Source organism: Chiloscyllium plagiosum, unplaced genomic scaffold (assembly GCF_037043375.1).
Source record: "Chiloscyllium plagiosum isolate Xiang-an unplaced genomic scaffold, Cpla_swu_hap1 HiC_scaffold_21, whole genome shotgun sequence".
NCBI lineage: Eukaryota > Metazoa > Chordata > Chondrichthyes > Orectolobiformes > Hemiscylliidae > Chiloscyllium > Chiloscyllium plagiosum.
In genome coordinates, this window is record NW_028270159.1 from 26,103,766 (window position 1) to 26,118,208 (window position 14,443).

Genomic DNA, 14,443 nt, shown 5'->3' on the forward strand with positions numbered 1-14,443 from the left:
TCATGACTGGACTATTAGTTTTTCAGAATTTGTTTTTATTATATTCAAGTTCCACCATATGCAATGATGGGATTTGAACTTGGCTCTCCAGAACATTACCTTGGTACCTGGATTAATACTCAAGTGATAATACTGCAAGGTCATCAACTCTCAATGTTCATAATGAGATTTTCTCATGTAAGAAATACTATTGAGGAATGTTGTGTTCCCTGATAGTGGCAAGGTAGGTGGCAGGAAGTGCAAATAATCAGGTAGGTTGGTACCAGACAGGTGTCTGTGGCACCTTGAGGAGAAAGTGAGGTCTGCAGATGCTGGAGATCAGAGATGGAAATGTGTTGCTGGAAAAGCGCAGCAGGTCAGGCAGCATCTAGGGAACAGGAGAATCGACGTTTCGGGCATTAGCCCTTCTTCAGGTCTGTGGCACCTTCCCAATCAATTTCTGGAAAGGTCCTTGGACAACCTTCCCAACCCACTACCAATTAAGACCTTCGAGTGCTCAATTATTGGCCGTCTATGGGGCTCAACCTGACAAAGGCCAAACTACTTGACTTCTCAGCAGGTGAGAAAAGTATCTGCTTCCCTAACATGAAAACCAGTTTGGCCTGCCTTGCCAAGTTGGAGTACCTCCGTTTGCTCCAATCTTAGGTCAGTAAGGGTAAGGATAGGATTTGGGGAGGTGGAGACTGAAAGCTACCTATCTGTGTTTGCCTCTGACCCTCTTTCTCCCTGACCCCTAAATTATCATCATGCCCTCCCCCCCCAAAAAAGACTTTCATCAAATCTCCATGGCTGCACAACCTAATCTCCACCACCCACTCTGGCTCCCAGTAGCTGCTGGCCTCTGATTGGCCAGCAACTTCAAGCAAGACAGGGCAAGATACCATAAAGGATGAGAAGTCAACCAGATCACTACTTAAGTGTCTGACTGGCACAATCTTGAGGTCTTCCCCTGAAGATGCCCAGCACATATTTAGTGCAGAAGGAACTAAACTGAGCCCTCCGATGAACATTACACCAACCATACACTATTCTCTGCACAACCAGGGAAATCCACTGAATTGAAACATCTTATATTTTCTGGAAGTACCCAAAATGATATGTTGTCACCTGTGTTATAAATATATATTTCTTTCTGACTCAAACTGAATAAAATATTCAAACTTCTACAGCATCTACAACTTTAAAATTAGTTTCACAACTATCATGTTTCTAAAAGTCCTAAAAGCTCAGGAGCCTGATTCACCCCATACGTAATAGCCTACTCTTAATATTACTGATAAGGAATGTTATATTTTCATATGCCACTTGTTCTGTTACTTCTCTTCACCCCCCTGCTTTTTTTTTTAAGACATCTAAACTGTTGGTACTTTGGAACATAATAATAGCATAGTTGTAAACATCAGTTTTACTATTGGTTCAATAACACTTTGCAGCACATACCACCAGTTATAAGTAAATTTTATAATGCCTCACAGTAATGTCTTTTGTGCAGCAAATCTCTTAATAGGAGGACACAAGGATACTTAAGCATGGGTAAAGGCTCTCTCCCAGCAAGACTGCTTCATTTTATTTGAATAGAAGTGCATCCTCCTGCAAGTATAAAATTATATAAAGATGTTTCCTGCACCAATAATTCTATCAAGGTCACTGTTCAAAATAGCCTTGCCTTTGTCACCTCCATACTTGACTTCTTGGGTCTTGATGGGTGGTCTCCCGATTTCAAACCAGAATAAACATCAAATTTCACTGTCCACATACTATCTGATATGAAGTATTTCTCAAATAAACGTCCAAGTTTCCATTTGTCTCTGTTACCAATGTAATTTATTAAAAGTCCTCATGCTCATTTACAAATCCTTCCATGGTTCTATTCAGAGACATATCTTTGCAAACCTCTTACAACACAATGCTTTGGCGCACAATTGCTGTTCTTCTAAGCCTAGACCACACTTTATTTCTTGCTATTATCTTCCACCCTTCCATTGGTGGAAACCTTTTAACCATTATGGAAGAGCATTCTGTCAGTCCCTTCTCAAATATGCCACTTGACTGAATTTCCCAGATTTTTAAAAGCTTCATCAATGTATAATTTTCAATCAAATATTTGGTCACATCCCTTAACATCTCCCAACATCAGCATCACATCAAACCATCCTTTCGTCAAGTATTCGAGGGTGTTTCCTTGTGTTAAAGGTACAAATGCAAGTCTTTTTTGCTGTTCCTTTAATATCCTTGGAGTTGATTAATGCCTTAGTAAAACACTATATGAATATACAATATTCAAAATAACGAACCACCTCTCAGGTTCTATTTGCTACAGCAAACATTATGCATTTTCATCATCACAGTCCAAGATGCAAAATCAGTTCCTGAATAAATTTGCAAATTAGTTCATATGAATTTACACAAAATTGCTAGCCATAAAGCTTTTCAAGTTTAAAGGATCTGTACACTAATTTTACATTTCAATAGAAAATCCTCTTGGCATACATAATTCATTACATAAAAACTGAAACTATTTGAAGTCACAGATCTATGCTGAAAATAGACAATTAACTGTTTAAAGAAGAGAGATCATTAAGTCCTCTTTCACAGGCCTTCCTTACATTTCATGATGAAAAATTCTTTCATTCATTCCCTCTCCACTAAACGTGGTTAATTATTTCTTTTGTATTATCTGTGTTATAAAAAAAAAGCCTTATCTGTCATTCTGTCAGTTTGTAACTAGGATTTCTTATCATCTTCTCTGAGGTCACCTGACCAGAAGAACCAATCAAATGTCTAGAACCAGATTCTATTTCTCTGATTAGCTCCCATCATGATCTGACTGGTGCAGTTTACGGCTGCACTGACACACATCCTGATCAGAGTTCAGTAACTTGCATACCACCTTAGTTTTCCAACTCATTTGATTTTTTTTAAAAAATTGGATGATATTTAAAACTACGCCAGAGGTAACGCTGTTTGGAGTGGATTCCTTTAAAGGAGTAATGTCTGGTAGTTCTTCGATTGCTCCTTGCAGTTCCATCAAACAAACTACTCCAGATACGTGTAAGTATTTTCAAACATTTATAAAAGGTGGATCTGTTACACGTTAGATTTAAAACATCAGAGAGTTATGGTTAAATAAACAAGTTCATAATACTGCATTGAGAGATTATAAAATTGTATTTCAGCAACATATCACGTTTGAATTCAAAAGTTTATTGAACGTGTAATTGAGATTTGGAATAAGTGGCAAGTCTAGGATGTTGACAAACATATATAAGTTATTCATTTGTAAGTCATTATCATAGTAGTTCACGTGCATCATAAACATTCTCAGGACATATTGCCAGTAAATTGCAAAGGTAAATAAAACTAAAAGATTTATTTCATTCTTACCTGGCAAAACATAAGTAACATCGAAAAAGACAGATTTTTAAAAAATGATCAGTAATAGAAAGATTGAACAATCCAGCTATGTTTTCAAAAAGTTAGATTTAAGTTGGGAACTATGGGACATAAGTTATAGACTCGTAAATTGACACTGTTCAAAGCATCTAATTTATCAACACATCTTTCAAAGCAGAATTATAGTTCTTGTTATTTTACAAATTAGTTTGAAACATATACCATGGAACGTATGATCTTTGCTTTACATTTATTTAATAATAGTGTGAGAAAGGTTATACTGCATCTAAATCCTAGTGGTGTCTCTAAATAACAAAACACTTTTGCAGACATACACAGTGCCAAGAATGTCTTACTTGAACTAGGTAAATACTACCTTCAAAAGAAAATTGCATTTCTTTATAAAATAATGCCTGACACTTTGTATTAATAAGCAATTGTACATGTTTGCTATTTGTTCTGTCAAGAAGGAAAATTACATTGTGATAGTAGTAGCAAAAATGAATCAATAGAAAACACATTATATTCTAGAAAAAAAACATTAACAGTGTACCTTTTTAATGGAACTACATGTACAGCATTGAGAAACAACATACTTTATACAATGTAGTCATAAAAGTCTAATTATATTGTTAAACAGCATTTTGTTACAATATACTGTCTGAAAAGGATAGTTAAAATTATATTAAATTCTATATTAAAATCAAACACAATGAAATAGTTTTCCTATATTGAAGATATTCTAAGAGCAATCAAAAACGATGAAATGTAACTGATTACATGACTCAAACAGATGATATTGATGCTAGATTATTGTCAAATTACTTCAAGGTGGTTTTATTTCAGGAACTCCTGTGTTTTCTTTTAAATTTCTTTTGTTTCAAAGAAATAATTTGGAATGTTAATTTGAGAAATTGTCATTTGTCATGCACTACTTGATAAAAAAGAATTCACATTTCAAAGAAATTTTTTAAAATGTTTATGCCCTATATGTTTTGTTTATTGTTTATAAAAGATTTTTTAAGTAAAATGTTTACTCTAATTAAATGGAGCCTCTAATTAAATGGAGTAAAATGTTTACTCTAATTAAATGGAGTGGATAACTTGGTAAGAAAATTACAACACCCCAAAGATATTGTGTAACTATATTGAATTCCAACTCTCAAATATATTGTTTACCTTGAGTCTTTTTATTGAAGTGAATGGGGGAGGGGAAGTGATTTGTTGAGATTTTCAACATAACACATCATAAATTAAGAGGTGGGAATAATACATCTTAAATCTGATCAAATTCCATTTCCTTATTTTGGGTTTGAATATCTTTAATTCACATATAACCAGAAGTGATCAAATTTTATTCATTAAAATACCTCTCATTCCAACTAAACCAAATACATATATTCTGTGTTGAAGAAAAATGTCAGCATTATTTTTTTTTCAGAATGTTTTATAGTAGGGTTATCAATTTATCCTCAAACAAGCATGAATGTGTATTTAAATGCTCTATTTAAAAATGTAACTTTGTGATGGACTTTTATAGGGAGGAATGAACAGCTTCTTCATTATTTATTTGAAAAATCACAGTGAATTCATTTTGTTGAACATGGACTGAAAATATCAGCAGTAATCAATTAAGCAAAGAGATTATGTTCAGAGACTGGCCCTATGCAAAGTTCTTGCATCTTGTTATGAACTTTGGTTAAAAAATTGTTTCAAATATACTTTGACAAACAATGATCAATTTTTAAAATAAAACTGGAAAGATAAATGCATGGAGCTTCATTAGAAATTTTTTGTATTTCCTGAGGGATATAAATTGTGAATGAAATATCAGCAAGCCACACTGAAAAAAAAGTTAATTAATTCAAACAATTGACAGCTGATTACCATTTCAGCATTCATTGGGATAAAAGATTTTAGTTTTGCAATAATCCCTATGTCAATGTTTCTTAATTACTGTGTCTAACACAATGATAATTTTTATCAGTGTGGGAATTTGCAGTAAACCAAAAAATATTTACTGAGAGTTACTAGTGATAGTTACATTTCATGAGCTTAAACTAACATCTTTAAAGTAATATTTTTAATAACACTGATGTTTCATCATGCTTACATTTTGCTCTTCCAATTTTTGTATGAATGGATATATAATACACATTGACCATATTTTTCACTTAATAAAACATTTATTGTATGAAGAGCTTGTGGATTTAACATAAATTCAATTATTCTTATTTCCATTACCTTTTTTTCTATATACAGGAGAGTTTGAAATGAGAAGTAGTTCCTGCTTACTGATGTGGTCATGTTTGACAAGGTTTCTGAAATCACCCTCTGCCACTGACATGCATTATGTTTTAAGGAAAAAGACTTTAAATTATTGGTGTATATTCTGATAAATCTTCAGCAGTTTGAAACAATTTGGCTTATGTTTCTTTCAGTGATATTTGAAAAATGTTGTACTGGGCTGTCGTTTTTCTTCTGATGATGCAGTACTGTATTATTTTTTTAAAAGTTTAAAATTACTTTGTTGAAGATAATGTCCAATTCAACGCACACTGTTTTTTCTCAGTACCTTCAAAATAACCCAAAATAAATAGTAACTTTTGACATTTTTATAAAAGATACTTCATCAGGGATGAGAACAACAGCAGCTGTTGGAATGTTGCAGTGGTAACATTCATATTTCTGTGCTGGTGAACTTACTCAAGGTCTGTAGTTCCTAAGGAGAGAGTTAGGAATCAAAGACAGACAGAAGAAAGGAGACTGCTGAGACAGAACCAGAAATGAAACAAAGCAGCATCCAGACACTTCAGAAATTAAGCCAAAAGATAGAGCAGGACAAAGCTCAGGACATTACAGAGTCAGCAACATTTTAAAAAATGTAAATAAAGACAACAAGGTTGTTTGAAAGTGGATCAGAAATAAAGAGAAAGAATAATAAAGCAGAGATTAATATAAGAATTATGAAAATAGGTAAAGAATCAAAAGGCATACCACAAAATAATCAAAAAAAAAAAGAGAAAGAAAATATAGAATCTTTGATAAATTAAGAGTAAGCAAAATGGGAAACAAAAGAGTGAACACAAGAACAAATGTTCAGAATGGATTGATGAGGAGAAAGGAGAAAAATAGAAGACTGAAAGGAAATTTTATATGACATCTTATCATGGAAAGGGATAAATTGATTTGACAGCTACAGTCTTTGTTAAAACAGGACAGGCTGGATTTTAAATATTTTAACAAGTAAACAAATATATTTGCTTTACTCTTTCTTGTTAATCATAAAACAATTAGTATGGTATTTAATGAACAGATAACTCCTAATTTTAAGTTACATCTGCTGGCTTTTTAAAATTTAGATTTTATTTCATTAAAATTTTAAAAATGTATGAAATACCTTGGAAAGAATTGTATTTAGCAGTAAAAAATACCAAGCATAATTCAAATTACAAAATGGAAAATATAATTTTACATTTGAATTATTACCTCTACTGACCATAACAAATCTTGAGAATTCATATATTCATAATCAGTGGTATTTTAATTAAAAACATTATCTCTACCAAGTTAAATGTAAAAGAAAACTGGGCTCAGAGGTCAAATCTTTCAGAAAAAAAATGCTTTCTTTCAGAAAACACAAATTAGAGGAACCAATTTTGAAACTTCATGAGTTGGTATTTGATAATTTGTTTTGAAGTGGCACTGTCACTCATGCCCATTATTCTCCATCAATCCATGACCTATACTTCACTGTAACATTAGATCAACTCTCTTATTTCCAGACTATTCTTCCATAAAGATTTCCAAAGTAATCTGGAGGGAAATTAGTATTTTTAAAAGTGACCATGAAACTGTCCGATTGTCATTAAAAATCCAACCTATTCACCTGTCTTTAATGAAGGCATGCTACCCTGCGTGAAATTAGACCTAAACTAATCCAATTGACTCCTAACCCACCAGCTACAGTCATCTAGCAAGATATCCAGTCATCAAAAAGACTCCTCACCATTTTCTCAGGGCAATCAGTTAAAGGCAATTAATAACAGCCAGACCAGCGATGCTCACAACCGAAGTACCTAAAACAAATCATAGAATGATATTTACAAAAGAAAGTAAGTTTCTGAGGGAATACATGCATAGTTAATCGTAGGAAGATATATCATTAACAGTGATGGTTATGTCATCACGATCAGTATGAGACATCAAGAAGAAAATGTTATATTGGCCATCTTATATCCTTCCTCAGTTAAGTACTCAAGACAAAAACTAGGAAGGCCAAGGGAATGAAAACCAACCTGATATTCCCCAACGCTTCATCAGACTCAGTAGGCAGGTGGCGCATGCGCTGGGTTGTAGCTGCTTTTCGCTGATTGGTTCCACTGTTTATCGGTTGGTAACTCGGCACCTGATTTCCTCATGGCCTTGTCACTAGGACCGCCATGGCCCAATAGGATGTCGGTACTTGGAAAGAGCCCTGCCTACTCCGTGCGCCCCTTTTACCTCGGCGCCTGGTTCACTCCCAGTCCCAGGTTAGGAATAGACAAGGAGTAATTAAGGCAATGATCAGTGTGTGGGAAAGGCAAGTTGCCAAACATTATTATTTTTATGTTATTATTATCAAACTGCGAACCTCGTAAGCTCTGTGAAAGGACCTTTAAAGTGAAAAAAACTTTTAATGCGACACCCAAATCACTCCCCCGGAAATGTTTTAGTTTCTTACCAGAGGAGTCAAATTGCTCTGAGGGACTGGGGGAAGCAATGTTTGTCGATCCTTGAGAAATATCACAATAATAATTGACCTCTACTGCAAAACGACTCCAACTTGCTCGTAAAAATCCAAAGTTTCCAATGAATTTTGTCTTTAACAGGGCCTTTTTTTACTTTAGAATGGGCAATTCTTCTACATGTAATTCTCTAGAATAATGATATTAATTAAAATCTAATCATTGAGATGGTAGTTGATGTTAGTGCGGTTGCATAGTGGCGAGTGGCTGTCTGACGCCACGGATTTTTTTTTGACAGGTTGTAAATCGAGGCGATTTTCGTCTGAGGTACCATAAGACTATATCCTTTGGTGGGCACAGAAATAGTGCTTATAAATAAAGTGCTGGTGAAATGTTCAAATGCACAAATTCAGCCAGTTTATGTAGCTTATTTATTAATGAAGGGGCTTTAGAATTCAGTCAGATCTTTGTTCACGGCTGTGCGCTGAATGAAACCTTAGCGTTTGGATTTGTGAACCGGTACAAGGTTTAATGGACAGGTGTTTGCAACTGAACGTAAAGATATCAGGTTGATTTTTTTTCTCATAAATTACACAAGACCGGAGCTAATACGAATTTGACGAATTAAACTCTACTAACATAAACTTTGAAAAAATATATTTAACGCGTTTGCAATAATTTGGGATTCATTAAGCATTATCCTTTAAATTTCTGCATAGAATTGCCCCGCAAGTGCGCAGGAGTTTAAATGCATTAAATTAAGGACATTTTTCAATTAAGGACATTTTTTTCCGCTCAGTTCGCTCCTGTTCTTTACAAAATTCAATTACCCTTGACTGATTATTCTACCTCTAAATAAATGTTTCCTGTCAGCGGCCTGTGTAGCTGAACAGATTCCCCGTCAGTATCAAACAAAATTTATTTTATTCAACTTTCCCATTGATGTCATTTCATAATTTAACGTGTTTAACATGATCATATTTCTTCTTGCTATCCTACAATAAGATTATTTTTGTTAAATAGTATTGGCGTTCCGCTTCACGTTAAAGCCATGTAACCCGTGTGAACGACGGGCCTTGCGATTATACTCGAGAGCATTCTAATAATTTTCTTCTCGTTCAAAAACGGCGGAGGGAAGGAAACTGATCTTTTTTGTTGAATTGTTCAAATTTTCGCTTGTAAGCTTTGAATCAATAAAATATTCAAAATAAACTTCCGCTTCAGTTACTTTAAACTGAATCTACGAATATGTTGATTCGACGGAAAGTGACACTTGTAACATAAATTGTCCAATTATAGCAACTTTGGCTTTAAAATGAAAGGTCGATTCTAATGGATAATGCTGAGTGAAGATGACTCACAATTGTGTTAATATCCCACTGCCCTAAGAAAAACGGGAATATGAAAATTTTAAATTAATTTTTGTTTCGACTATTTAACATTTCTTGTATGCCAGTAGTGCAATGTTTAAGTATTAATAACATTTCGGAGGACAGTTGGTGTTCAGAGGTTGAAGTAATGAAATATCCGCGATATTTCACCCGTATACAACACAAAACGTTGTAACATTTATTCGGGATCCACCGAACAAAAGGGTGTGTGTCAAAACGAATACTTTTCCTACATCGATTTCACTTTATTCGTTAGGACCGGATCTCAGACGAGGCTTTAATCTGACTCTAACTATCATCAGTATTGTCGAGACACAGACTTTCAGAAACATCTATTCAATCAGATATTTTTTTTCTGGAATAAGTACACATAAAGCTGCTTATGTGACTCGCGGTCCATTACCAATTACAGGAGAAACATGGCTCATTAGCCGAATATTAAATATTACCGGACACAGGGGATTAAAGTTCTTGATAATTGGGGTGCGAGGGAGGATATAATTCAACCTTTTCCAGGGGAGTGTTTAGTAAAAAAAAAATCCCCTCACAATTAAAATAAACTATTTGGAGGAGGTCTGAGCTGTTTCTCTTGTTTTGTGCGTTCTGAATGATGGCATGTTTTGTGTGGTTTGAAGATTTTTTTTCCTGATCGTACGAATTGCTTTACTGTGAATCTTTGAGAGCCGCAGTTTTACTTTCATCCACTGCATTGTCTTCTTTTTTTCAGGATAAACGGGACATCAACATTTTAAAGTTTTGCTGTATATAAGTTACTAGACAGAATGGAGATTTTATTAATTTATTTTGCTGTGTGATTGGAAGCTTAATGAATGTGTAAAACATAAAGCATGTGTTAAATGTAAGTGCCACCGATTGGTATTAATCTAATCGTAGTTTATGGGACCATATACCGGAAAGAGCGGGACTCTATTACAATATTTGTTGATGTTGAAGACTATCTTTTTCCTAACCATGTTGTGGGACACACAATTTTAAAAATCTTGTGAAAATAAATTGAATATTCACTTGCTGAATAAATAAGATATTCGGTTTTAATAGCAGTTTCTGTTATTTCTTTTATAAATGTGAAATGGAAGTACATCAGTGGAACTGTACTGAACCTCAAATAATCATTTGTTATCGATGCTTTCATAGGAGCATCTCTCACTTACGTCTGTGGGCAGGTCAACGTCTCCATGGCAAACTGATGTGTGATTTGTGAGCTTTCTATAAATTACTGTCTTCAGACAGCGTCAGAAGCAAAAGACATTTCTTAATATCCAGTTACCTCTGAACTTCGGTGAAATCAGGGACCACCCGGTTCGAGCCCTTTTCGTTTGTGTGTGACAATTATAGCAAAAAAAAACCCCACTGCCAACCTAATTTTTATTTCTCCTGTTCAGCCCGTCAGTTCAAGGTGATGGACTACGTTTATGATGATGACCTGGATGAACTGTGTCCAGTCTGTGGAGATAAAGTGTCCGGTTATCATTACGGTCTGCTGACCTGTGAGAGTTGCAAGGTGAGTCGAACGGTACCCGCCGTGCGAATTCGGAAGATTTTGCTTCTTCCCCCAAATGACGGATTTTGGTTATTTCTAATACAATGACCGAATCAGGATGAAACTGAAATGAAAGCCGATCGAGTGAACGAGGAAACCCAATTAACTAGTTCACCACTACAAAGTTAAGGTGTAAAGAGATGCCAAATGTTTAAACCCGGAGCTGTTTATTTGTGGGGAATGTCTGGAAGGGAAAGCAAGTGATCGATTGGTGTTCAGTTTTGTTGCATTTATTCATTTGTCTATGTTAAGTAACTTTCACAACACTTTCCCTTAGGGATTTTTCAAAAGAACTGTTCAGAATAGCAAGCGGTACACTTGCACCGAGAATCAGAATTGCAAAATAGATAAAACTCAGAGGAAGAGATGTCCGTACTGCCGATTTCAGAAATGCCTGACCGTGGGAATGAGATTGGAAGGTAAGCTGTGAACTGTTGTTTTAGCTGTTTTGAAATGATCATAAAATCGGATTTTCACTGATGAAGCATGTTCGGGGGTGTATTTGGAACCTGACTGTCATTAAGGTGGCAATTATGTAAAGGATAACGGGGGATCCGCAGCAAATGCAGCAGCTCCCATTCCAGGAAAGAATAAAAGAAACAGCACATCTTAAGCGTATCGATACAAACAAGTTTGTTTTAACTTAATTTTTAAAGTGAAATTTGATCACATCCATATTAACGGCAAGTAACTGAGGTTTCAGTATGGTTAAAAAGATCACATCGACTAGATTTCCCCTCAGAATTCTTAGGTCCGAGCGTAGACTCTCTTACGGATTTTCCAATTTTACTGAGCTGGAGATTAAATGAACTTGTTAATTAGAATGTTCATGGGTCAGTATGTTCTATTAGCCATTGATAATATTATACTTACACTGCTAACTCTTGACCAGAACTAGTAGGCCTTTTAGAAAATGGAAACAGACATGATGAGTAATGTGTCCCAGATGTTCAATTTTGGCGTCCAGAATTATTCAGCATTTATACTGTGCTGCAAGTTCCATATGATCTAGAAACATGCATCATGGTTAGAATTGTCTCACTGGACTGAGTTGGGATTAGTATTTGATTCACTTATGTATTTTTCCAGAACGTTCCCTTTTAAAACGGACCATTAATTGCATGCAATTGTGGTTTTTCACAATGAGAGACAATGTAAAAAAAAGGTGCAGATAGACAATGAAAATATTAGAGTGGCATAATTAGCAATAATTTCCAGATCAGCATAAAAAGACTGATAATGGAGATTGTCTGAAAAGTACTTTAAGCATTTTAACATTGGAATTCAAATGCAAATGAAATAACTCAAGTTAATGACAATGACAAGATATATCTGATCAAGTCTTAAAATTAAATGTGTGATGGAACAATCTGTATAATTAAAAATACCACCAAGTTAATGGAGAAATTTGAATTTAGTCCATAATATTAGACCTGCTTCATTGCATTTTATTTAAAAATAAATAATTTAATGACAATTACATTAAAATATAACATATATAAATATTTGTAAATATAAAATAAAGAATTGCAGTTATATATTCAGAATCCCTACAAGTAAAACATCGAATTGCAATATACAGTGTTGAATCACATGCACATTTGGATTTTTTTTATTCAAGATAATTTAAGATCTGCCTAGCTATGAAGAAGTTTGAGCAGTATTTTGAGTGTATTGAAAAATTTGTTTCTTTGAAGTAATAAGTCATTACACCCTCTAATATTTAAATTATAATAAAATGCTTCCTGCAATATTCATCCTATTTGGTTATGACAGGTTTGATCTATTTTCCTGGGGTGCACATTATCTGTATAAATTCTAAGGACTGCATGCATGTAAACTATACAGACATCATAACATCACTTTTGAAAACAAACTGCAAGAACTTTTCAAGATACTATGCTGGAGAAATATTTGATTTAAGAATTGGCCTCTCATTATGTTTTATCTTGAATTGTTCCATGTCCCCTGCAACTCCAGGATCAAACTTCATTGTAGCAACTCCATCTGGATGCAAACCAGGACTTAGAAACCATGAGATACTGTAATGGAAATGGTTTTGTAAAAATTTGTGACCTAATTGACTAGAAGCATTTATTCATCTCAATCAGTTTTGTAATCCTATGCTCTTGATGCCTTATGTACCAAAAAGAGTGAAATTTCACTTTTATGGGAGACTGCCCTCCACGTAAAATTAGTGCTTCTGTTCTGTTCCTGAATTATATAGCAGTAAACACAACTGTATAGATAATATTTGGGACCATTTTCATAGCAGTGAAGTTACGTTTTAACTTGTAACTATGCCTTGGTTGGATGGGGATAAAGCAGGAGACTGGCATTATATAATGTTCATTTGAACAGCTGTTGCAGACAGGATTGGTTGAATAGCCTCTTTCTACACCATAATAATTGTGTGATGTCATGAAAAAAGTGGTGGGTTTAAAGATTTACCTGCTAGAATTATATGGATGCTTTGGTTGTGATTTTAAATACTTTTATTTGGTGATATTCAGTAGCAGCAGTGTGTACCATCTACAAGAAGCAATGCAAAAATTCACCAATGCACCTCAGACAGCACCTTCCAAACACAGGACCACCACCATCTAGAAGGATAAGAATTACAGATACATGGGAAGACCACCACTTGAAAGTTCCCCTCCAAGCCAATCACCATTCTGTCTTGGAAATATATCACCATTCCTTTACTGTTGCTGGGTTAAAATCCTGGAATTTGGTATGCAAGGGCATTGTAGGGCAATCTACTGCAGTGGTTCAAAAGAAAGTAGCTCACCACGACCATTCACCCAGGGCAACTAGGGATGGGCAATAAATGGTGGACATCAACATCTCACAAGTGGATTTTTAAAAAAATGTCCTGGTCAAGCAGACTGTCTAATGGAAAACTAAGGCACATAAAGCAGCAAAAATAAATGGTAGGCCTGGTATTTTTTCAGTAATTAGCAGCAAATGACTAATAATAATAACACAGAAAATTGATTATAAAAATAAATTGACAAACTAAAAAAAGCATAAACTTTTATGGTTATATAAAAAGACAAAGTAGCTAAAGTAAATGTGGGACCTTTGGAGAAATCAACTTGGGAATTGATAATGGGGAACAGGGAAGTAGCAGACAATTTAATTAAATATTTTGCATCTGTCTTCATGGTGGAGGAAACTATAAATATCCCAAAGATAACAAATAAGCAAGGACTTAATGGAAGAAAAAATATGCTAACAGTCTGTATTACAAAGGGCAAAATATTTGACAAACCAATGGGATTAAAGACATGCAAATCACCAGCACCCAATGACCTGCACCAAAGGGCTATAAAGGAAATGGCTGCATGGATAATGGAAGCATTGGTTGG

The 14,443-nt window shown here is 34.6% G+C and overlaps 1 protein-coding gene across 1 annotated transcript in view; it reads left to right on the forward strand.

Moving 5' to 3' along the window:
• Positions 1-2,890: 2,890 nt before the first annotated feature.
• LOC122564839 (nuclear receptor subfamily 5 group A member 2-like) overlaps positions 2,891-14,443 on the forward strand; it is a 116,739-nt gene continuing 105,186 nt past the window's right edge. Inside the window, exons 1-3 of the mRNA XM_043720163.2 lie at positions 2,891-3,051; positions 10,915-11,033; positions 11,350-11,491. Of these exons, the coding sequence (XP_043576098.2) occupies positions 2,931-3,051; positions 10,915-11,033; positions 11,350-11,491 (382 nt within the window). The 5' untranslated portion in view covers positions 2,891-2,930. The remainder of the gene's footprint in view (positions 3,052-10,914; positions 11,034-11,349; positions 11,492-14,443) is intronic.